The 21,267-nt window shown below is 59.7% G+C and overlaps 2 protein-coding genes across 5 annotated transcripts; one reads left to right on the top strand and one right to left on the bottom strand.

Moving 5' to 3' along the window:
- Positions 1-1,689: 1,689 nt before the first annotated feature.
- On the top strand, positions 1,690-15,161 carry ADAR (adenosine deaminase RNA specific). 4 transcript variants are annotated; one of them, XM_074566387.1, is made up of 15 exons: positions 1,690-1,793; positions 3,805-5,349; positions 6,668-6,854; positions 6,937-7,094; positions 7,478-7,619; positions 7,802-8,019; positions 8,418-8,574; positions 9,607-9,778; positions 10,364-10,457; positions 11,910-12,038; positions 12,150-12,283; positions 12,758-12,940; positions 13,421-13,533; positions 13,900-14,027; positions 14,327-15,161. In XM_074566387.1, exons 2-15 carry the CDS (start codon positions 3,902-3,904, stop codon positions 14,565-14,567), a joined length of 3,504 nt encoding a protein of 1,167 aa, XP_074422488.1. In that variant the 5' UTR covers positions 1,690-1,793; positions 3,805-3,901; the 3' UTR covers positions 14,568-15,161. The 4 variants fall into 4 exon arrangements, with proteins under 4 accessions (XP_074422488.1, XP_074422487.1, XP_074422486.1 ...); XM_074566386.1 differs by having other exon boundaries at positions 1,739-1,793; positions 3,808-5,349; XM_074566385.1 differs by lacking the exon at positions 1,690-1,793 and adding an exon at positions 2,448-2,611.
- Positions 15,162-17,209: 2,048 nt separating this feature from the next.
- On the bottom strand, positions 17,210-21,187 carry CHRNB2 (cholinergic receptor nicotinic beta 2 subunit). The gene is made up of 6 exons (XM_074566771.1): positions 20,736-21,187; positions 20,082-20,227; positions 19,943-19,987; positions 19,339-19,448; positions 18,254-19,223; positions 17,210-17,531 (listed from the first exon to the last, which is right to left on the bottom strand). Exons 1-6 carry the CDS (start codon positions 20,776-20,778, stop codon positions 17,361-17,363), a joined length of 1,485 nt encoding a protein of 494 aa, XP_074422872.1. The 5' UTR covers positions 20,779-21,187; the 3' UTR covers positions 17,210-17,360.
- Positions 21,188-21,267: the final 80 nt, after the last annotated feature.

Below are 21,267 nucleotides of genomic sequence, written 5' to 3'. Positions count from 1 at the left end.
AGTTCTGCCGTGAGCCTCATACCAGTCGGGGGGGGGGGGTTTGCGCACACAAATCCTCCTAGGAATAAAGATGTGACAATTTCAGTTGGCGGAGGGGGCCTTTTTTAGAAAATGAGTCTCCCCATTACAGCAAAAAAACCCCACCCCGCAACAGCACCAATGTGGGAAACACAAGCCCCCAGCTCTCCGAATCCAGAAATCATCTGAAAAAAAACCAAAACCCAACAAACTCTGAACAAGCCCCAACCTCAGCTTCACAAAACGGCCACCGAATGTGAGCAGCAGCTGAGCCCGGCAGTTCGGGGGCCTGACTCACCGCCTCTGCCTGCCTGCGGCGACTCCAGGCTCATTGAAATGCCTTCACGAAGCCGCGGGGAAGCAGCCACGGTGGGTGCAGCGTCCCCACCCGAAGGCACACGCAGCCTTTGGGACGGGCAGAGCTGCTGGCGGGGACCAGGGTCCTCCGAGGAGCTCGTCCTCGTGTGTTTTGCTCATTCGTGGGCAAGTGGAGGCAGATGGTCGCTTAAAACGCACCCAGAGCCCGTGCCCGTCCCTCCTGGCTCCCCTCCGCATCCACCCCCCCGGCAGAAGGGGGGCTGGGGACTCCCGGTCTGATGGTCCCAGATGTTGACTATCGCTTGCCGGTTGCCCGGAGCCACCGTCAGCCTCTGAGCCGTGGGAACCAGGCGTGGTGCCGGTACACCTCCCGCCTCTCCCCTGGCACCCAGCGCCGTCGCCTCGGTGCTCGGCGCTCGCTGCCAGATGGTAAATGACACACAACTATTTACACGCATGCGGCAAAGCAGCAGACAGGAACAATCTGTTCTCTGACGGTAGTTTTTCGAACTCACACGACTAGGAGGGGTTGTGCCCGGGAAAGGGAGGATCCGCCGGGACCAGAGGCTGTTCCTGGTTTGGGATCGGGGAAGGGAATGTCTCCATCTTCCTGGAAGATGGGTCGGGGGGGGGTGGGGGGGTGGTGTGTGTGGAAACATGACTCGGGCCTCGACTGGAGGGATAGCTCTGCCATTAAAAAACATGTATTAAAATAGGGGTGAACATGTATTAAAATGGGGCTGAGGGGAGTCCCACAGGAAACGGGGAGCCCGTACAGGAAGGGGGAGCCCCACGGGGGAAAGGGGGGAGCACAGGGCGTCCCCAGGGGACAGGGGAGCCCCATGAGGGATGGGGGGGGGACGACACAGGAGATGGAAGAGCCCTATGCCCTACCAGAGATGGAGGGCCCGTGGGCAGTGGGGCCCCCACAGGGCAGGGGCGGCTCACGGAGGGGGGAGCCCCATGGAGGGGGGGGGGCAATGGAGGAGGGGGGAGCCCCACGGGGCACGGGCAGGCCCATTGGGGACGGCAGCACCGAAGCAGATGGCGGCCCGGCGAGGAGAGCGGCGGACGGGCCCCCCCCTCCCCGATCTCCCCCCTCCGTGGGCTCCCACCGCCCCACAGACACGCATGCGCGGCCCGGCGGGCCTCCAGCGACGGCTCCCGCTGCGGCGGGCGCTGCCCTGGGATGCAGCGGGAGCGGCTGCGGGCTCCCAGCCGCAGGAGTGGGGGGGTTGTGCAGCCTCTCCCGCAGCGCAGCGACCGAGCTCGGCCCCGCGGGGCCCCCGGCGGCGGCGGTAGAGCCAGGCGTGCCCTGGCTAAAGATGGCCGCCGCGCGTGGCCCTGAGGGAACATGGCGGCCGCGCGGCTCCCCGCACACTGCGCAGGCGCGGCGGGGGGCGCGCTTGCGTCATCACCCTGCGCCAGCCGCGGCCCCAGCGGCGGGAGCGGAGGGGGTAAGGGGGCGCGGGGGGGGGGGGCGGTTCCGGTCCGGTTCTGGGCCTTCAGCAGCGTCCGGGGCGCTCATGGGCCCCCTGGGCGGAGCGGGGCCTCCTCCCCGGCCCGTGGGTGTCCTCCGGCTGCCGCTGGGCCTGGCAGGATGGGGAGGCGCTGGGCGCAGGCCGTGGTTGGGCCTCTGGTGCGGGGAGCCCCGGAGAGGCGGCGCGATCGCGTCCCGGACCTCGGGGCCCCGCGCTGCGGGCGTCCCCATCGTCTCCCACCGCGGGCGCGGGGTGGCCGCGCCGAGCCGTGGCGGTTCTGCTCGGGGGAGGGGTGGGAGGCGGGCGCGGGTCGGCGCTGGGCGTTGGGGTCTCCTCCCGAGGGGTAGTTCCAGGTGCCCGCCGGTCCCGCAGCCCCTGGCCCAACCGGGAGAGCAGCCGCCCCTTCCGTGCGGACCCGCGTCCCGTCCCAGCGACGGCTCCTGGCTGCCTGGGGCTGTAAATCCCTGCCGGTACCGGGGGAAGGAGCTCCCCTCCGGGCTTTGCTGTCCCGGCCCGGCCGTGGCCGCCGCTGGGACGGCCGCTCGGGGCTCTGCAGGGCCAGCCCGAAACCCAGCAGCCGCCTCCCCTCCCTGCCAGCGGGGCGGGGCGGCCGCTGCGGGAACGGGAACCGAAACCGAAAGGGAGCCCGCAGCCATCTTGCCGGGGTGATCGGTTACCCGCAGCCCGTCCGGCGCTGCCGGCCCTCCCCGGGAGACGTTCTCCGGGTCGGGATGTCTTTTTTCCTATGTATTTTCTTATAAAGCGAGGGAATTTGGCCTATGGACGAGACTGAGGTAAGAGCGTTTTTTAAAAACCCCTCTTCCTGCCCGCCGGGGTTTCTCTCCTCCCTTTGCCTCAAGGGTCGCTTTTAAAACGAGTTCACCGAGCGGGGGGACAGTGGGACACCCCCCCCCCCCCCCCACTGCACTGAGCACCCCAGCGCTACGCCTGGAGTCTGTGTCCATCAGAGTTGGTAAAATAAGTCCCGGGTGCAGTTGGAGGCTTTTAATGAGCTCCTTTAATGAAAGGGATATTTAAGTTGGCCTTGAGGCGTGTTTGACGAAGATGAGGAGCTTTAGAAAGGTCCGGCTTCGATCAGACAAATCTATCCCTATGAAGCTGGGTGCCTTAAAGAGGTCACCGGGAGGAAGGTAGGTCGGGGATGTAACAGCAGGTGTCAGTTGCATGTTTTCATCCACTCAGTTTCTCAACCAGCTGTTGTCAAAGAACTGGAATATAGCCTGTGCTGGGTTACTTATTTTTCAAAAGCGTATTAAAAGCTTAGATTTAGGCCCTGTACCTGAGGGGGGTAGCACAACTGTCTGCGATATGAGTGAAATTTGGGCTACAGTCCCAAAAAACTCTTCACACAGTTGCCAGCTGCACACCTATCCGATTTCTCTGCCTGTTCTTGCTTTACTTCCCCAGTGGCGTGCTGCTTTACATCCGCGGGTCACGTAATGGCCAGGAAGCAAAGGACATTTGGGATTTCAGACTTTTTTTGTCCATGAGTTTGAGAACTGTTGCAGCTCTGTCCTGTGTGACCGTGCGAGCTGCTTCACCTCCTTGTTGCCTCTGTTTTTCCGATTCCAGAGCGGGTCTTGAGATCCTTCTCTCCCTCAGGGCAGAAGAATAAAACTTGCTTGTGTTTCGGAAGCGCGGGGTGAGCCTCTGGCAGACAGCGTTGTGAAAAGACAAACCGCCCCTGTGCAGCTGGCTTGAAATTCAGTCCAACGGGAACAGAGGGTCGCTCTTCCTCAAGCTGCTTCTCGTTGTTAACTTTGCAATTCCTGACTGCTGGGTTCTGTGCTGGACAGACGCAGAGTTCGCTATTTGTGTTTGCGTTAATAATTTAGACTCGGAAAGCTTGACACGGCGAAGATGCTTGAAATGCCTTGGTAGCAGGGAAGCTGTTTAAACTGCATTTCTGGAATCCTATAGTTGCGTAAACAGGTTCTGAATTGTGGTTTTTTTTTTTTCCTCCTAGCAGGTGCCTGTTCAGGACGGCAGAGTGCGGAGTGAATTGCAGGTCCCTTTCTGGCGCGCAAGCGGCCCGATTCACACGTGTGTCCCAGCAGTGCGCTATGAACAGAGGCGCTGGTCGAGGCAGAGGCTCGTATCTCACCTCGTCAAGACGTAACTGCCCCAGCACTAATCAAGGTTTTTTTAACCGCCCTCATACCCCACGAGAAACTAATCGGGAAACCTTTTTACACCAGCAGTTCCTAACAGAGCAGGACACTGAAGTCTCTTTGCTTCAGGGACAGGGATCATACGACGACTCACGCATCAGAGGCGTGCGAGCGGCGGCGCCGGCTCCTGCAGAGAGATGGCAACCCAGCTGCAGCAGGGCAGGATGGCATAGGTTCTCCAGCAAGTGTCCGTGGGTAGAAACTTCACCACGTTATTGCCCTCCTCGGTACCGTCATCAGGAGAACTCGGAGCGAGATTCTGATGCCATCAGGCTGAATTTCCAGAGACTGTCTCTTGCTGGACAAGACTGCGAACAAGAAATTCTGACGATTTTTAGGCAGCTGGGGGAGGGGAAGACTTGTACCGTTCATGATCTTGTACGTAAACTTAAAACTCAAAAGAAGGAGGTTAACCGTGTTTTGTATAAACTCTTCAAAGAAGGCAAGTTGCACAAAGGCGGAGAGACGCCGCCGCTGTGGAGGATTGCCAGCCCAAGCGCAGGGAGGGAAAGAAGCCCCGCTGACCACAGCTGTGGCCGCACAGATCCAGCTTGTGAGAGCAGAGGAGAGAGGAGCGCAGTTGGCTCAGGAGACGCCGATCCCATGATGGCTGAGACGAAGGACAAAATCTGCAACTACTTGTTCAGCGTAGCAGAAACGACGGCGCTCAACCTCGCCAAAAACATTGGGTTTTCGAGGGCCAAGGACGTTAACGCCTTTCTCAGCGCTCTGGAAAAGCTGGGAGATGTCCACAAGCAGAACACAAGCCCCCCACGGTGGTCCCTGACAGACAGGAAACGCGAGCGGATGCAGATGAGGCTGAAGGCCAGCATGGTAACGCAGACGACGGATCCCACGCCCGAATCAGGTTTTCCACCTTCTTCTGTTCCTCCATGTCCCCAGGAGGTGACTGTAGCTTCACCAGCAGTGAGAACATCGGAAGAAGAAAGTATAGAGAATGGACGGCAGGCTCCGGGCCAGGCTGATCAGGGCGATGCCAGTGACACAGAAGTGGCCCTGCCTGAAGACACTAAGCCCGAATTCTCCAGTTTAAGTAATTATGATAACTCTGAAAACGGCAAGTGGGCCACGGATGATATCCCGGATAATCTCAACACTATCAACAAGCAGCCTGATGCATCAGAATCCATCATGAATTCCCAGTCTTCCCCCAGTTACGCTGCCCAGTTTGAAACTGCTTTCCCTTGTACGCCTGTAGAGAAACTGATGGCTTGCCAGGAGAAGAACCCCGTGAGTGGCCTTACCGAATATTCCCAGTACACGTACCAGCACTGTGAGTTTGCCATGCTGGAGCAGAGCGGACCCTCTCACGAGCCACGGTAGGAAAATTTCCTCCCCTTCCTGAGCTGTCTTTTTGCTTAAAATGGTCTGACTTCAGCTAACTTCACCCTCTCGGCTTTGTCCTGAAGGGCTGCTTGTTCATGCTTACCTTGTTTCAGAAGGATTAGGCTAGTTGATTCCTCACAGCAGCTTATTAAAAAAAAAAAAAAAAACCCAAACCACAGAACAGAACAAGGCTAAAATTTAATCCCAAGTAGCCCGTTTTTGGCAACGCTGCACCTCGTTCCGAGCAGCAAAGGTGGGAATCATCTCTTCAGCCAGGTGCCTGTCTGATTTGATCACTTGGCTTTCAAGTTGATCGTATACGGGGAAACTGGTATTTCTAAGTGACCTCTCAAGATGCTCTCACCCTGGCAGTGTCATAAAGGGGGCACAGAACAAAGTGCTTGGGTGCAGATATCTTGGGTTAGACGAGGTGAACCCACTGTAGAGGTTTCTGTGGCGTAGCAAGGCAGAGCGACCTGTGTGAGCAGAGCGCGTTGCGCGTTTGCCCAGTCAGTCTCTGGAGTCCTGCTTCCCTGTGCTAAATCATGGCTGTTCCTGAGTGCCAGCGAGACGGTGCAAAGCGCTATATGTGCCACACCGGAATATGTCAATAGATCCGCTAGACAGGAAAATTGGCCTAATTTCTAATGATGGAGGCCCAGGCTTTTTTTTTTTAATATATATATAAGGAGGGTTCTGAATGGATTCAGCCCCATAACCCCTCTCCAGACCTGGTTTGACCCGTTCTCCTTGGAAGTAGGTTTCCTCTGTATAGGGCTGGAGGTCAGAAGAGAAGACGTTTTAGAGCTCACAGGGAGGAGAGAGACAGAAACATCAAAGGCAAGAGGTTTACGTGAGGCAGCACCTCTCTGAGATGGTGCGAATGCACTGCGTAGCCAGGGAAAATGCCAGCGGGACGAGTAACCCCAAACGACCAGGTGCAGATGGAACGGCACAGGCTGCTTTTAAGCTTTCTTCATCCCTGTGCGGGAGACATAAACCTGCTCTTTGCATACAGCTGTTAAAAGTCTCTGGCGCTTGTGGAACAAGGCAGTTAATCCTGTTCCTTTGAAATAAAGTCTGGAACTGCCCCTCTGTCATGAACAGCTCTGGAAACGTGATGAAACGAGGCCCAGATGCAGAGCTGTTGGGGCACCCTTGATATTTTTGTCTTCTGCACGCGGCAGCCTGGGTTTGCTCTCCCAGCCAGGAGCTGGGTGTTTCTTCTCACTTGAATTCCAAGAGCAGCCTTGCTCTGAGAAGACCACACTTCTGCCTCTCGATTTACCTCTTTGGTTTTCTCTTTCAAAGATTTAAGTTCCAGGCAGTGATTAATGGGCGCCGATTCCCACCAGCAGAAGCAGGGAGCAAAAAACTTGCTAAACAGGAGGCAGCAGCCAACGCTATGAAGGTCCTGATGAATGAAGCAGAGAATGGAAGATCTGGTGGAATCAAATGTGAAGAGCCGTTTCCCTCCGACAATGCTGAACCAGAATTGGTGAGTCTTGGTTTTGTTACTTATGAGACCGCTCAAGACGGCGTTTAGTCTGGAATTGGTTTCCTCCATCTTCTTGCTGTAGCCTTTGCAGCCAGAGCCGGAGCCGTCGTCTGCGCCAGCTCATCTCAACCTGCTTCCTGGGAAGCACCCTATCAGCGTATTAATGGAGTACGGACAGAAATCGGGGAACACGATTGAATTCCAGCTGCTGTCTCAGGAAGGCCCACCTCACGATCCAAGGTATGGCATATTGTCATCAGCTTTGGGGAGGACAGAAACCCTTTCTTTAATATCCTTCCTCTTCAGCACGCTGCCCGCGTTCCTGGACTTGTCACTGAGTGCTCCTCTTATCTGAGGAGTCTGGGCATGGCTCCTTCAAAACATCTGCCTCCAGAAAGAGACCAAAACCAATTTGTCAGAGAAGGGATGCTGTTTCTTCTACCAGTCCAGGAGCAGGTTCCAGTCCTGTACCCTACCTGGCAGTGCTCTACCGGCAGTATTTAGGGTGTAGATTTAAATTGGAGATAACCCAGAAGGATTTAACTTGAACTGGGAGAAAGGGATAATAAATAGATCGAGACACCTATGCTTAACACTTTTCATATGCTATAATGTCCTGTCAGGTTCAGCTACTGTGTGAAAATGGGTGACCAAATTTTCCCTGCTGTGGTAGGAAACAGCAAGAAGGGAGCAAAGCAAATGGCAGCAGAAGTTGCTGTGAAGATTCTTTCTGGAGAGTCCGTACCCCATGTCTTGCCTGAACAGGTACAAATAAGAACCAAAGTGTTTTGGCTTGGGTTCCCCCCCCGCTATTGTTTCCTATTCCACTGGATTTCACCCCACAAGGTCACGTGCTGGCTCCAGCAGGGGTTTGCGGAGTGCTCTTGGCCTGTGGTGATACCAGCTGCTCGGTATTTAACAGCCTCTCCTGTCTAACTCTGCTCCAGCCTGTCCTGAAGCCCCATGGTGACCAGTCCATGCACAGCTGTGGACCGTGGATCCCCACTCCAGATGAATCCCAGGTGGCGAAAGCGAAGGGTGTCGGGGAGCTCATCAAATACCTTAATGTCAATCCTGTCAGTGGCCTGCTGGAATACGCCCGCTCCAATGGGTTTGCTGCGGAGTTCAAGCTCATTGACCAGTCAGGACCTCCCCACGACCCCAAGTAAGTAGCTGCGTCTACTGGAGCACCATCCCTGGAGGTGTTTAAAAGCTGGGCAGGCGTGGTGCTGAGGGACACGGCTTAGTGGTGGACCTGTCAGTGCTGGGTTAACGGTTGGACTTGATGATCTTAAAGGTCCCTTCCAACCTCAATGATTCTGTGATCGGTCCAGGAGTAAATTTTGCACTGTTGCTGTCGTCCTGGAGAAAGGGCAGAGGACACAAAATTCCTGTTGTGGTTCAAGATGGCAGCAAGGCGAGCTGCTGCCTCTGCCAAACCTTGTATCCAGACGACAATAAGCTACCTCCACTCCTCTTCCCACTGAGACAATTTAAAAAAAAAACAGGCTGAAATCCGTATGTTTCTTGGTTTCTCAGAGAGGTGCCCTGCTGTCTTTCTAGGTTTGTCTATCAGGCGAAGGTTGGAGGCCGTTGGTTCCCGGCCGTAACTGCACACAACAAAAAGCAGGGCAAGCAGGAAGCAGCTGATGCAGCGCTCCGAATCCTGATCGGGGAAACAGAGAAAATTGAGCGCATGGAAGGGATGAACATCACTGAGGTAAATCCTCCTCCTCCTCCAAAGCGGGGACGGCTTTCGTAGCCCTGCCCGTCCTGCGCCTCTCAGTCCAGCAGAAAAATGCCTTCAAGATCAACTGTGAGATCTCTGTTCTCTGAAGGTGTAAATAAGCTGATGTTTTCCTGAAGTGGGTTAGGTCTTTCCTCAGGGCACACACGTACTCTTCCCTCTTGCTGGCGTCTGCTGTAGGGCTAAATTATCATCAGATTCTTCCACGAGCTGCCGAAATGTGTTCCTGTGGTGGAGCAGGAACGCGCTCATTTTTAATGCTGTGACTTTCTTTTTCTTCCCTGCTTCCAAATTCCTTCACGCCGCGCTAAAAATTGTGTGTCAGCTCAAAAAAGCCTCCCGCATCAGATAAGAGCGAAGGTCTGCTTGTGTCGGGATGGCTGCCCCAAACCTGTGCCGCTTTAAAAATCACACTTAGGAGTTTTGTGATCTCTTAAAAGCCGCGTTCCAGGCTGCACAGCTGAGCACAGCAGCTGTGGCTCTAAATAGAAAAGCCATCAGGGAAGATTCGTCAGTCAGCAGTGGTAGAGGAGGCAAGTGCCCGTCTGCCATGGGAGCGGCTGTGCCGACTCCTCGCAGGCAGCCAGAGAAGGGATTCCTCCAAAGCCAGTGACAGATTTCCTTGGCTGAGTCTCTGGGAACAAGCAGGATGGGCTTTGTTCCTTTGCGACGGGGGTTTCCCCTGGCAATCTCGGGAGGCCGTTCCTCAGCCCGGTTTGCTTGCTGCCGGGAAGAGAGCTTGCTGCTGCCTCTTAACGGTGTGCTCGAAGCAGAACTCAAAACGCTGGACAGGTTTTTCCCAGAAATACCTAAAAGAACTTCACCCCCCGCCTTGGCGCGATGCTGTCCAGGCGCTCAGCCCCAAATCGCGCCGCCTGTAGCTCGTGTTTTCTGTGTTCCTGCCTCCTGCTTGGATAGCCGTGCTTCAGGTTAGCTACATCTCGAGCCGCTTTGTGACCTGCTCATGATCTCTTAACAGTCCTGATCTTGCTGTCCCCGTTCCAGCTCCCCGTGAGTGGCAGTACCCTGCACGATCAGATGGCTATGCTGAGCCACCAGCGCTTCAACACCCTCACTGCTCGCATCCAGCACAATCTGCTTGGGCGGAAAATCCTGGCTGCCATCATCATGCGGAGAGGATGCAAGGGGCTGGGAGTGGTGGTCAGCATCGGAACGGGTACGAACAGCTTCTTCCAGCATAAAATGAGCTCTCGCTTCCCCACTAGATTCCCCCGTCGGCTACCACTAGGGAATGGCTTTTGCCTTAGGCTTCTTCAGAGGGCAAGAAACGTTCCCAGGGCTCGCGTGGTGTCACAAGTGATCTGGTTATAGAGAGAGAACAAAGCAAATGTGCCTGCAGCTATATTGCTCTTAATCTTTGCTTGCATTGCTACGCGCTGGTCTGTGCAGCAGAGCATGGATTCCTCACGTCGTACAGCACAAGATCCCCCAGCTTCTCGCAGCTGCACGTACCTTAGCTCCCTTCCTGCCACGCTTCCACCCAGAGCGGTGGGCTGAAAAGCGCTCAGGAAGGGACACTAACCCTAAACCTGTGGCAGTTTAAGTCTCTGCTGCCCCTAAAGTAGCGTGTGCTCTTTGTCCTGTTATTTTCCTATCTGCTTGGATCGGGATAATGATTTAACAGTCAGGGGGGTGCTGCTGCTCAGGAGCCCAAAGAATAAAACTTGAAGCGGGATGAAACCCTCCCTCTTTCTATGAAGCTGCGTGTTGACTTTGATGCTCGCCTTTTTATTTCTTTCAGGTAATCGTTGTGTGAAAGGAGAAGAGCTGAGCTTGAAGGGGGAGACAGTGAACGACTGTCACGCAGAAATCATTTCTCGAAGAGGCTTTGTGAGGTGAGACAAGGGGAAACCTGCAGGAGGAGGTGACTGCCAAGAGGTGCTGACCCGTTCTAGAGGGACGTAGCTGCGGTTGCTGTGTCGAGGGAGGCTGCGATCCTCTTAACACTACTGTTTACCTGTGTGTTGGTAAATAGAGGGAAGTTATTTCTGATAAGAAAGGGCCATGCCTGAATGGTGCCCAAATTAGTACCGAACTGGAAACTTGCCAAGAGCCCAAGGGCTGCATCTGATGTACTTCAAATAAAGCATCCTGCAGAGCCTGCTTGGCCGGCACGCAACGCGCTGACGGGGTCTGACACAGCTCTGAGCCGAGGTGCTGGGGAATCTGCAGGCCACGTCCCCTCGTGGCCCTTCTGCCTCTGGGAGTAGAAGGCTTCAGGAAAACCTATTGAATGTGTTTGCGTTGCGTTGACAAGTCAAAAATCCTTTTTTTTTTTTTTTTTTTTTCCTCGTCGGTTGGAAAGGGTTTTCCCAACTAAACTGCACAATTGTTCTCTTTTCTTTATAAACATTCCGTGTGGCGCTTTTTTTTTTTTAAAAACAAAAAGCTAAATTGAAGTGAAGTTGGACTAGCCTTGTTAACGTCTGCCCTTCCATTATGAACAGCAAAGCCCAGCTGCTTTCTTAAAGCCTTTTTTGCCTGCTCCCACTGTACTCTGTGTGCTTCTCGGCGCTGGAAGGTGTTGAGGGACGGTCCCCGGCGGGGTGCAAAGTCAGAGGATTGCGCTCTTGCTCGATGGCTGTCTCAGCTGTTAATCTTGACAGTAGCGGCTGCTCTGGCGCAGCCCGTCGGAGACGGGAACAAGTGAGCTCCACCTCGCCTTGCAAAATAAGTCCCTGCACGGGCTCTGCTTGAGGAGTCTGTGGGAAGCCGCGGTTTTTCTTTAGTCCTTGGCGCTGCGTTGGAGACCTCCAGGTTTCTCGCTGTCCCCGGGCAGAAGCAGCCATAAAAGACCCAGTCATTGTAAACAGATCGTGGGGTTGTGCTAATAATACCCCTGGCCTTCAGCTGCCTGTGGGGCTGCTTACGCTTAATGCAGACTGGGTGCTGACTAAAGGTGCTAGGCTGACAACCTTGAAGTCTTCTTCCCACTCGGATCAGATGCATGCAAGGAGCAGCCAGCCAGGCTCCTTCCTCTCTCCTGCCACTGCTTCCCTCTGCTCACCTCACAAAATGCTTATTTTCTCTTGCGTGTCCTCTGCACCATGGGGAATCCGCTGTATTTCATGTCTTTTCCTGTAGCGTCAGACACTACTCGTTGGCTTCTGGGTGTTTTCAGCCGCGGCTCCTGGTCTGTGCTCTCCCGTGCGGCAGGACCTGGAGAGTTGGTGCGACGGAGACAGAGCTTTGGACCCTGCCCGTCCCGGGCACGGGCGGTGGTTGGATTGAAACGCTCCTTGTCTGAGGAGCAAAGCAGCCTTTTGACGCGGTGCTGTTGTTTTCAGGTTTCTCTATAGCGAGTTGATGAAGTATGACCCGTCTAATCCTTCCTCTGCAGAAGAGAGCATTTTTGAGCCAGCGGGAGGGAAGAGACTCAAAATAAAGAGCAGCGTTACCTTTCACCTCTACGTCAGGTTCGTGCGGGGTTGTGCGGGGGGTGACCGGTGTCAGCCAGCACCGTCGCGCCCCCGGCCCTGGCCGTTTTCTGAGAGTCGGTGCTAACCTGGGGAGCGTTTGTTTTCTAGCACAGCACCTTGTGGAGACGGGGCCCTCTTTGATAAATCCTGCAGCGATCAGGCGAGCGTGGTGGGGCAAGCCCAGCATCAACCTCTCTTCGAGAACCCCAAGCAAGGCAAGCTGCGGACCAAGGTGGAGAACGGTGAGCGCGTTTGCCCCCCTGCGGGGCTGGGGTGGCTCCAGTCCTCTCCTCTGAGCCTCTCTGGAGTTCCCGAGTTTCCTTACCCCTCTCTGTGGGGTGCTGTTGTGGGATTTGAAGCATTCAGGAACCAAAGCGGGGTGGGTAAAAGGGATGGGGGCGTTAGAGGGAGTCCCTCCTCCTTCCCCGGTCTGCCTGTCGGACTGCTGCGCGAGCGAGAGTACAGCTGGAGTGTGCGCTCTCTGGCCTCCCTCCCAAACACCCTTTCGGTCCGCTTCAGCCACGTGAAAAATGACACGTCTGTAATCCGTACCGAGTTCCCTTTTTCACGTCACCTTAAAATGGTCCCCGAACCTGGAGACAAGGCTGACTCTGGAGCTCACCCCACGCCTGCGCGTAGGAGATAATTTCTTGTGCAGTTCGATCTATTGAACATCTGACTCTTTACAGAAAAGCTTTTCTTCTTCCCTTCTGCAGGGGAAGGAACCATTCCTGTGGAGTCGAGTGACATTGTGCCCACGTGGGATGGGATCCAGCACGGGGAGCGGTTGCGAACCATGTCCTGCAGCGACAAAATCTTACGCTGGAATGTCCTTGGCTTGCAAGGGGCATTGCTGTCACACTTCATCGAACCAGTTTATCTCAGCTCTGTTACACTCGGTATGAGACGCCCGCGCTGCTCTCTGGGTTGGGAGGGATGTGCCGCCCCGCTCCTTACAGCTGGGCTGCAGGGACGAGGAACCCCCCTTCCCCAAGCGATGGCAAAGCTTCTTTGTGGAGGCTGTAGGAGTTAAGAGCCTGAACCGTCGTTCTTGGCAGCGCCGCGCTGTTTGGAAGCGAAAAGGGAGTTTGTGGATTTTATGCTGTGGGTGGGAGTGGGCTTTTCTCCAAGGCTTTTGATTTTTGGAAGGCACATGTGATCTACGAGGGCGAGACAAAAATTGCCTGTTTGTGTCGTCGGTGAGAAACGTTGCACTCCAACCCCTCATCTTACCCATCGAGGGTACGCGTAGCTGTTGCCGATCCACGTGGCCGTGAGCTTTCTGGAGCTTCGTGAGAAGTGCCGTGGTTCTTGGGGTTTGGCCTGTCCGTCGCCCGTGCCCTTCCCGCTTCCTAACGCCTTCGTCTCTGTCTTCACAGGTTACTTGTACAGTCAGGGGCATTTGACACGTGCGATCTGCTGCCGCCTGGCAAGAGACGGGAACGTGCTGCAGGGAAAGCTCCAGGCTCCATATCACATTAACCATCCCGAGGTACTGCGGGCTTGGCACCCTTTTGTCTTTCCATCCCGCCCCCTTCCACCTCCGCCCTTGGTGTTTTGGGGTGTGGGTGGGTGTGTGTGTGTGTGTGTCACCTGGCAGAAGCTCTGCAGCCAGGGCCAGGAAACCTGTGCCCTTGGTGTCATCCCACAGTGCCTGGGGGTTCCTGGCAATGACCCGATGCGGGGGAAAAAGGAGGCCAGGGTCACCCCTGTAGCCTTCAGCTTAGTAAAAACCTCGCGCTCGCTGCTCCCAGGATGAGCCGAAGCCCCTGCAGGGGACGGAGGAGGCGAGAGGCTGCCCTCAGCCGCGAGCTCGCGCAGCGGGACCCGGCGTTAAACCCTCGTACGTCTTCTGCAGGTCGGGCGAGTCAGCGTCTACGACTCTGCAAGGCAGACGGGCAAGACGAAGGAGTCGTCGGTGAATTGGTGCCTTGCTGATGAAAGCGAAGTTGAAGTCTTGGATGGCACAAAAGGGAAAGTAGACGGGTAAGAAGAGCCTCTCCTGACGCTGCTTTTCTTGTTGGGGAAGCGGGGGGGCGGCCCTGAAGTCACGAGCACGCTCTGCGCCTCGCGCCGGGGGGGGGTTGCAGAGAGGAGGGTTGAACTGGCGTAAGCGAGCGCTCTTGAAGCCAAACGAAGTATCGCCCAGACCCTACAACAGGGCCCCCCGCTGAGCCAGGAGATCTCTCAGACCGTCCCATTGGGGGTTTCTCCCCCTGCCCCCGGCTCCTCTTGGCTCTTCCGAGTGTCGTGTCCTTCATCGCCGCCTTTGTCTCCCTTCTCAGGCCGAAGCTGGATGTGTCTCGTGTGTCCAAGAGGAGAATGTTCGCCCTCTTCCAGCAGTTGTGTGCCAAGAACGACTGCAAAGACCTGCAGAACCTCTCGGTGTACTCGGACGCGAAGGAGGCAGCCGCGGGGTACCAAGAAGCCAAGCAGCGCTTCTTCAGCGCGCTGGAAGAGATGGGCTACGGCAGCTGGATCCGCAAGCCCCAGGAGGAAGACAATTTCTCGTTCTCTGATGCGTAACGAGACGCCCCGCGTGTGTGAGGGGGTGAGTGTGCGCAAGGCCTGCGCGTGGGTGTGTGCGTCCTTCTCTCAAGCACCTTCTTTTTCGAAGCGGCGTCGGGAACGTGCAGCAGTTTCCCCCGTAGGCCTGGCTGCCTCCTCTCTCTGCTCTTCTTACTCGGAGACCCTGCCCTTTCCCTTTTTAAAACGCGCATGAAAATTACTGTCTCTTTTTTTAAGCTAGGGCAGGCTCAGTCCCCGTTTGCTTTTATGTTTTCCTCTCCTCTTTTTTTAAAAGAAGGCACAAGAAACCAGAGGGATTCTCGGACTGCGAGCTCGAAACCTTTGGACCGTGCACCGCGGTTCCCTCTGGCAGGTTTTGAGGCAAATTTTCTCTTTTGAGAGGAGGGAAAAAAAAAAAAAAAAAAGGAAAAAGCTGAGTGGCTGGTTTTATGTTTTTTTTTCCGTCAGAAGGTTTTTTTCTGTCAGAAGGGGGCTGGAAGCCCGTCTGAGGTGGGACATGGGACTGAACTCGGCCAAGACAGCCGGCAGGACCAGCGTAACATTCCGCATTAATAATAATAATAATTAAAAAAAGGAGATTTCTGTATTCTAGCTGGCTCTGTGCTGTTGTGTGTGGGGGGGTTAATTCCTGCAGAGGGAAGGGGGGGGCCCTGGCTAGAGCTGGGTGGGATTTGGGGAGGAACAGAGATGAGTTCGCGTTCACTAAATGATGGATGATCTGGGTGGAGCTGCGGCAGCTGTGAATTAAGTCTCCGGCCTTAAGCAGGGGCTCGTTGGGCAGAACTGGGCCCTCGGCGAGCTGGAGCGGCTCCTTCCTCCATTCTGTCTTTGGGGTGGGGTGTCTCCTCTCCGGTCCTGGGAGGTCACTCGGGAGGCTGGTGGTGTCTGCAGGCCCTGTCGTGTGTCTGCTTGTCTGAGCTCACACGCGCCAGAGGCGCTTGTAGAAGGTGGGAATCACAGAATGGTTTGGGTGGGAAGGGACCTTGAAGACCATCCTGTCCCACCCCCTGCCCTGGGCAGGGACACCTCCCACCAGCCCAGGTGGCTCCAAGCCCCGTCCAACCTGGCCTTGAACCCCTCCAGGGATGGGGCAGCCACAGCTTCTCTGGGCAACCTGGGCCAGGGGCTCACCGCCCTCGGAAGAAGGAATTCCTTCCCCACATCTCATCTCAATCTCCCCTCTTTTGGTTTCAACCCATTCCCAACGTCCCGTGGCTCCCCTCCCTGCTCCAGAGTCCCTCCCCAGCTTTCCCGGAGCCCCTTGAGGGACTGGAAGGGGCTCCAAGGTCTCCGCGGAGCCTTCTCTTCTCCAGGCTGACCCCCCCCAGCTCTCTCAGCCTGTCCTCCCAGCAGAGGGGCTCCAGCCCTCCCAGCAGCTCCGGGGCCTCCTCCGGCCCCGCTCCCACAGCTCCGTGTCTCTCCTGTGCCGAGGCCCCGGAGCTGGAGGCAGCACTGCAGGGGGGTCTCCCCCGAGCACAGCAGAGGACATCCTCGGCATCCTGGTGGCAGCAGCGGCACGAGGATGAGCCTGGGACCTCTTCCCTCCGCAGTGCCCCCCCCCCCCATCATGCTGCCAGCTTCTCAGGGCTCCCGCATCCTCCTGCCCCCCCGGGGCGCAGCGGGGAGCCCCCGTCCCGCACTCACCGGGGCTGCACCCACAGCAGCGGGGACGCAGCAGTGGGACAAAGCAGGACAAGCCCCAGCATGGGGCTGCTTCGGGGGTAAAACTCTCAACATTTAAGTATTGGGGCGCCCTCCCCTGAGAGGAGGAGGTCCAGGAGCAGCTGCTGGAGCAGCCTGGAATTTCTCTGATCGGGTGAAGTGATTTAAATTCATTTCCAGCGTGTGGCTTCTCCTGGGGCTGTGTGCCCCCGGCCCCACCGCGCTCCCCCCAGCAGGGAGGATTAGCCGCATTTATAGCTCCAGTTCGATTTTCCCCGATGAGGCCGATTCCTGCCTGCGAGGGAGAGTGTGGGAAGCGCTGCCGGGGCTGCCAGCCCCCCGCTGCCGGCTCCCCCACCCCCACCCGGGCCTGCCTGCTCCCGGCTCCACTCCTGATCGATTCCTATTTTCCTTTTCCTCGCACAATTCACGCACCGAGCCGGGAGCTCAGCAGGGGCCGGTGGCATCGCCGGAGCGTGGGGCCCAGCCCGGCGCTGCCTGCCCTGGCCCTGCCTGCAGGTAGGACCTAAAAATAGCATCCTCCTGCCTGGTCCATGTGCTCACCTCGAGGAGCAGGAGCAGCTCCATCCTCCTCCCCGTGCATCGCTGCGGCTCTGCCCGGCTCCTGGCAGCCCCGGGGGAGAGCGCGGGGCTCCGGCAGAGCTGGGGGCTGCCCCCAGGGCTGGGGCACCGGACCCCCCATGGCCATGGCCGCATCAGTGGGAGAAGATGCGGTGAGCGGCCGGTGCTCCCGGCAGGGTGGGAGGGAGCCGGGTGCATCCCCATGAGGCCAGTTTCACACCGCTGCGCTCCCTCCCACGGCAACTGGGGTTTTCCCTCTTCCAGAGCCGATTCCTCCCCAGCCTCTTACCTTGGGGAACCAGATTTCCCCACCCCCCAGCCCTGGCCGCATCCTGCTCCCTCCTGCCTGCGGGGAGCGGCGCGGGATGAAACGACACTAAAATGAACCAGCCCCCTCCTGTGTGAGTATTTATTGGTTTGCTGTGGCTGCCTGGAGACCAGCACCCGGCTCTCCGGCCCCTGGCTCAGCAGCGGGGAGAGAGTGTGGAGCCCCCGGTCCCTCGCTGTCCCTGGGGCCGGTGGGGAGGACGGGCGGCCGCCCCGGCGCTATTTGGAGGTGGGGGTGCCCTGGCCGAGCTGCAGCAGAGAGTTGGTGGCGTAGTTCTGGAAGAGCGGCTGGAGGAACATGCCAACGGTGCCGAAGACACAGACGAAGACGAAGATCCACAAGAAGAGGCGGTCGATGACCATGGCCACGTACTTCCAGTCCTCGCTCACCTGCGCGGGGCCGGGAGAGAGGCCGGGTCAGGCCGGGGCCTCCGGCATCACCCGGCGCTGCCTGCGCCGTTTCTGGCAGGACCGGGAGCTCGGCGTCTCCGCAGAGCCCTGAATCTGCTCCCTCAGCACTGCAGCTCCCGGGGCCGCCTGCCAGCCCGCCGTGGGCCCCGTGGGGCTCGCTGCCGCCCATGCCGCTGAGCCCGGGAAATGCATCTCCCCGGGGAGCCGAGCTGGGGGGGTTGCAGCGTCCCCCGGCCCTGCAGCCCCGGCCAGGGCTGGCTCCGGCGAAATCTGCAGCCTCACGGAGCCACGCGGGGTCAGGGCTCCTGGGAGCCTCCTGGGTTTCCAGAGCAGCTGATTCAGGCTGGGGCTGCGGCGGCAGGTTGGGGGCCATGGCCAGGCCCCCCCGCCCAGGCAGGGGCTGCGGGGAGTCCCCAGGCATGGGGCTGGGCAGGGACCCCCTTGGTGCTCCTGCATGCCCCTGCCTACGGTGCAGCCCTGTGCACGCTCCGCACCCCACAGCCCTGCCCGCACCCCACAGCTGCTCCCTGTACCCCACAGCCCTGCCCGCACCCCCAATCCCCTGCCTGCAGCCCTGTTCGCACCCCACATCCCCTGCCTGCACCCCACAGTCCTGCCCGCAGCCCTGCCGGCATCCCGCGGCCCTGCCCGCACCCTGCATCCCCTGCCGGCATCCCGTGGCCCTGCCCGCCCCGACTCACGCTCTGGTCGTCGTCCTCGCTGCGCATGTGGTCGGCGATGAAGCGCACGCCATCCACCGCCTCCTCCAGCCCGCAGGCGCAGCTGGCCGCGGGGGCCGGCGCCTGCCCCTGCCGCTCCCGGTAGCCATTGAGCCCCTCGGCCTTGGCAGCACCGGGGTTGGCGTAGCAGGCGCAGGCGCGGGCGCCGGCCCGGAGGAAGAGGGTGGCGGTGGCGGCGGCGGCGGCGCGCTCCTGGGTGTGGCGGCGTTGGCGCAGGCGTTGGCGCGCGCAGTTCTGCCGCGGCTGCTTCATGAAGAGCAGCGCCGGGAGCTTGCGGAGGAAGAGGGTGCGGACCCAGGGCGGCATGGTGTGCGTGGTGGGCGAGCGGTGGTGCACGTTGAGGACGCAGACGCTGGTGACGATGGAGAAGGTCACCAGCACCATGGTGAACATGAGGTACTTGCCCACCAGCGGCACGTCCAGCGAGGTGGGCGGCACAATCTTGGAGATGAGCAGCAGGAAGACGGTGAGGGCGAGCAGGACGGAGATGCAGAGCGTCATCTTCTCGCCACAGTCGGATGGGAGGTAGAAGACGAGGATGGCCAGGGAGGTGATGAGGATGCAGGGGATGATGAGGTTGATGGTGTAGAAGAGCGGCTTGCGCCGGATGATGAAGTCATAGGTGATGTCCACGTAGGTGGAGTCGTCGGGGTTCTCGTTGCGCCGGCCTGGCAGCGCCACGATGTCCCACTCGCCGCTGGGCGTGAAGTCGTCCAGGCTGGCCACCTCGCTCTTCAGCACCAGGTCGATCTCGGTGCGGTCGTAGGTCCAGGAGCGGAACTTCATGGTGCAGTTCTGCTGGTCGAAGGGGAAGTGCTTCACCTCGATCTTGCAAGCGCTCTTGTAGATGGCCGGCGGCAGCCAGAAGATGCTGCCGTCGTAGGAGATGACCGCGTTGGAGTAGAAGGAGACTTCATACATCCCGTCGGCACTGGGGTGAAGGGACGCACTGTCAGCCCTGGCCCTGCCGCAGCAGTGCCGTGGCATCGCCCTGAGCCCCAGATGGGGTTGGGGCACGTGCAGCACCCCCAAAAAAAGCCACTTACTTGTTGTAGAGCACCACATCGGGCAGCCAGATGTGCTTGGAGGGCAGGCGGACCTTCTTCATGTTGTCAAAGTCCTCGGGCTTCCAGGTGAGGCGGTAGTCCTCCCACTCCTGTGGGCACGCAGGCTCAGCCCGGCCCGGCCGCCGGCAGCGGGGGGGCCCAGGCGGGGAGGGCTCAGGGCAGGGTGGACACAGGGGTCCCACACAGGGCGCAGGGGGGTCCCCAGGACAGCAGGGGGGGGCCAGCGCAGGGTGTAGAGGGGCCATGGGGCAGGGTGCAGGGGGTCCCCAGGACATGGGGGGTTCCAGGGCAGGATGAACATGGGGGTTACACAAGGGGTCTATGGGGGGGGGGGCCGGGACAGGGGGTTCCCCAGGACAGGGGGGATCCCAGGGCAGGGTGAACATGGGGGTCCCACACGGGGTGTATGGGAGGGGCTGGGGCAGGGTGCAGGGGGGTCCCCAGGACAAGGTGGACATGGGGGGATTCCTCGGGCAGGGTGCAGGGGGGTCCTGGGGCAGGGTGTATGGAGGGTCCCCAGGACAGGGTGCTGGGGGGGGGGGTCCCGCTGCAGGGCGGACACGGCAGAGTCGAGGGCTCCCACCTGGGTCAGCCAGACGTTGGTGGTCATGATCTGCTCCCGCTCGTGCTGCGGAGAGAGCGGGGCTGGTTACTCGGGGGGGCTGGCTGCAGGGCCCCCTCCTTCCCCGGGGGACGGGGGAGCTGAGCCCCGGGCAACTCACCACGCTGATGAGCTGCGCCAGCGACACCATCAGCTGCACGGTCACCAGCTCGGAGCCGTTGGTCGCCGGCCGGATCAGCTTGTTGTAGCGCGCGGGGTCCAGCAGATACTCCACCAGCCGCTCCTCCGTGTCGGTGCCCAGGCTCCCTGGGGGGCGGCGGGAGGCTGAGCCCCACGGCGGCGGGCAGGGCCGCCCCAGGAGGCTCCGGACCCCCCCTCGGGGCTGAGCCTGTGCCCATCCCGGGGGTCCCGGCCCGGCGGCTCGGGGGTGCCGGTGTCACGGGTGGAGGCACAGGGAGGGAGATGGGGGAAACCGGGGGGCGGTGGGTGCCTGCAGCTGGGTGCCCCTCCCGCCCCCCCCCGGCTACCCCCTGGTCCCGGCCCGGTGCTACCCCGCTGCTCCCCGGTCGGAGCCGTTCGGGCAGCGGAAGCCCCGGGCCCGGCGGTGCCGTGGGGGCCGCAGAGCCCCGGGATGGGGGGCGGCGAGCACCGGCAGCGCCGCCGGGCAGGGACAGCGGGCAGGGCCGGTACCGGGTCCGGTCCTGTGCAACAGGCGCATCCCGAGGACCCGGTCCGGTCCCCTCCCCTCCCCGCCGGTGCCGGTGCCGGTGCCGGTGCCGGTGCCGGTGCCGGTGCCCGCCCCCCCGGCACTTACGTCTGAGGGCGGCGAGGAGGCAGAGGACGCGGAGCAGCGCCATGGGGGCGGCCCGGTGCCGCTGCCGCTGCCGCTGCCGGTGCCCGGGCGCTGTCCCCGGTGCTGCCCGCGCTCTCCGCGGTGCTGGAGCCGGCGGCGGCGGCGGCGGCCCGGGCGGGGCGGCCCCGGGCGGGAGGCGGTGCCGGGCGTTGCGCCGGGGCCGCCCCGCGCTCCCCGCTCCGCCGCCGTCACCGCCGCCGTCAGCGGCCCCGCGGCCGCCCCGCCCCCGCCCCGGGGCCGGCGGGGGAGCGGGGGGTTCGGCGGGAACCGGGCTTACAGCACTGTCCGGCCGCTCCCGCTCCACCGGGGCCCGGCTCCCGCCGCCCTTGGTTCTTGCCCGGTGCCGGCGGGGCGGGGGGGGGCGGCTCCCGGGACCCGGGACACAATGTGAAGGAGGATCGGCCCGGTCCCCCCCGGTCCTCCCCTCGGTGTTCCCCCCGCTGCCCCCTCCCGGTGTCCCCCCCGGTGACACCCCCCCCGGTGACCCCCCCGT

The sequence above is a fragment of the Larus michahellis genome, chromosome 24 (genome assembly GCF_964199755.1).
Source record: "Larus michahellis chromosome 24, bLarMic1.1, whole genome shotgun sequence".
NCBI lineage: Eukaryota > Metazoa > Chordata > Aves > Charadriiformes > Laridae > Larus > Larus michahellis.
The sequence above is the reverse complement of the archived record's forward strand: the minus strand, read 5'-3'. Positions and strand labels throughout refer to the sequence as shown.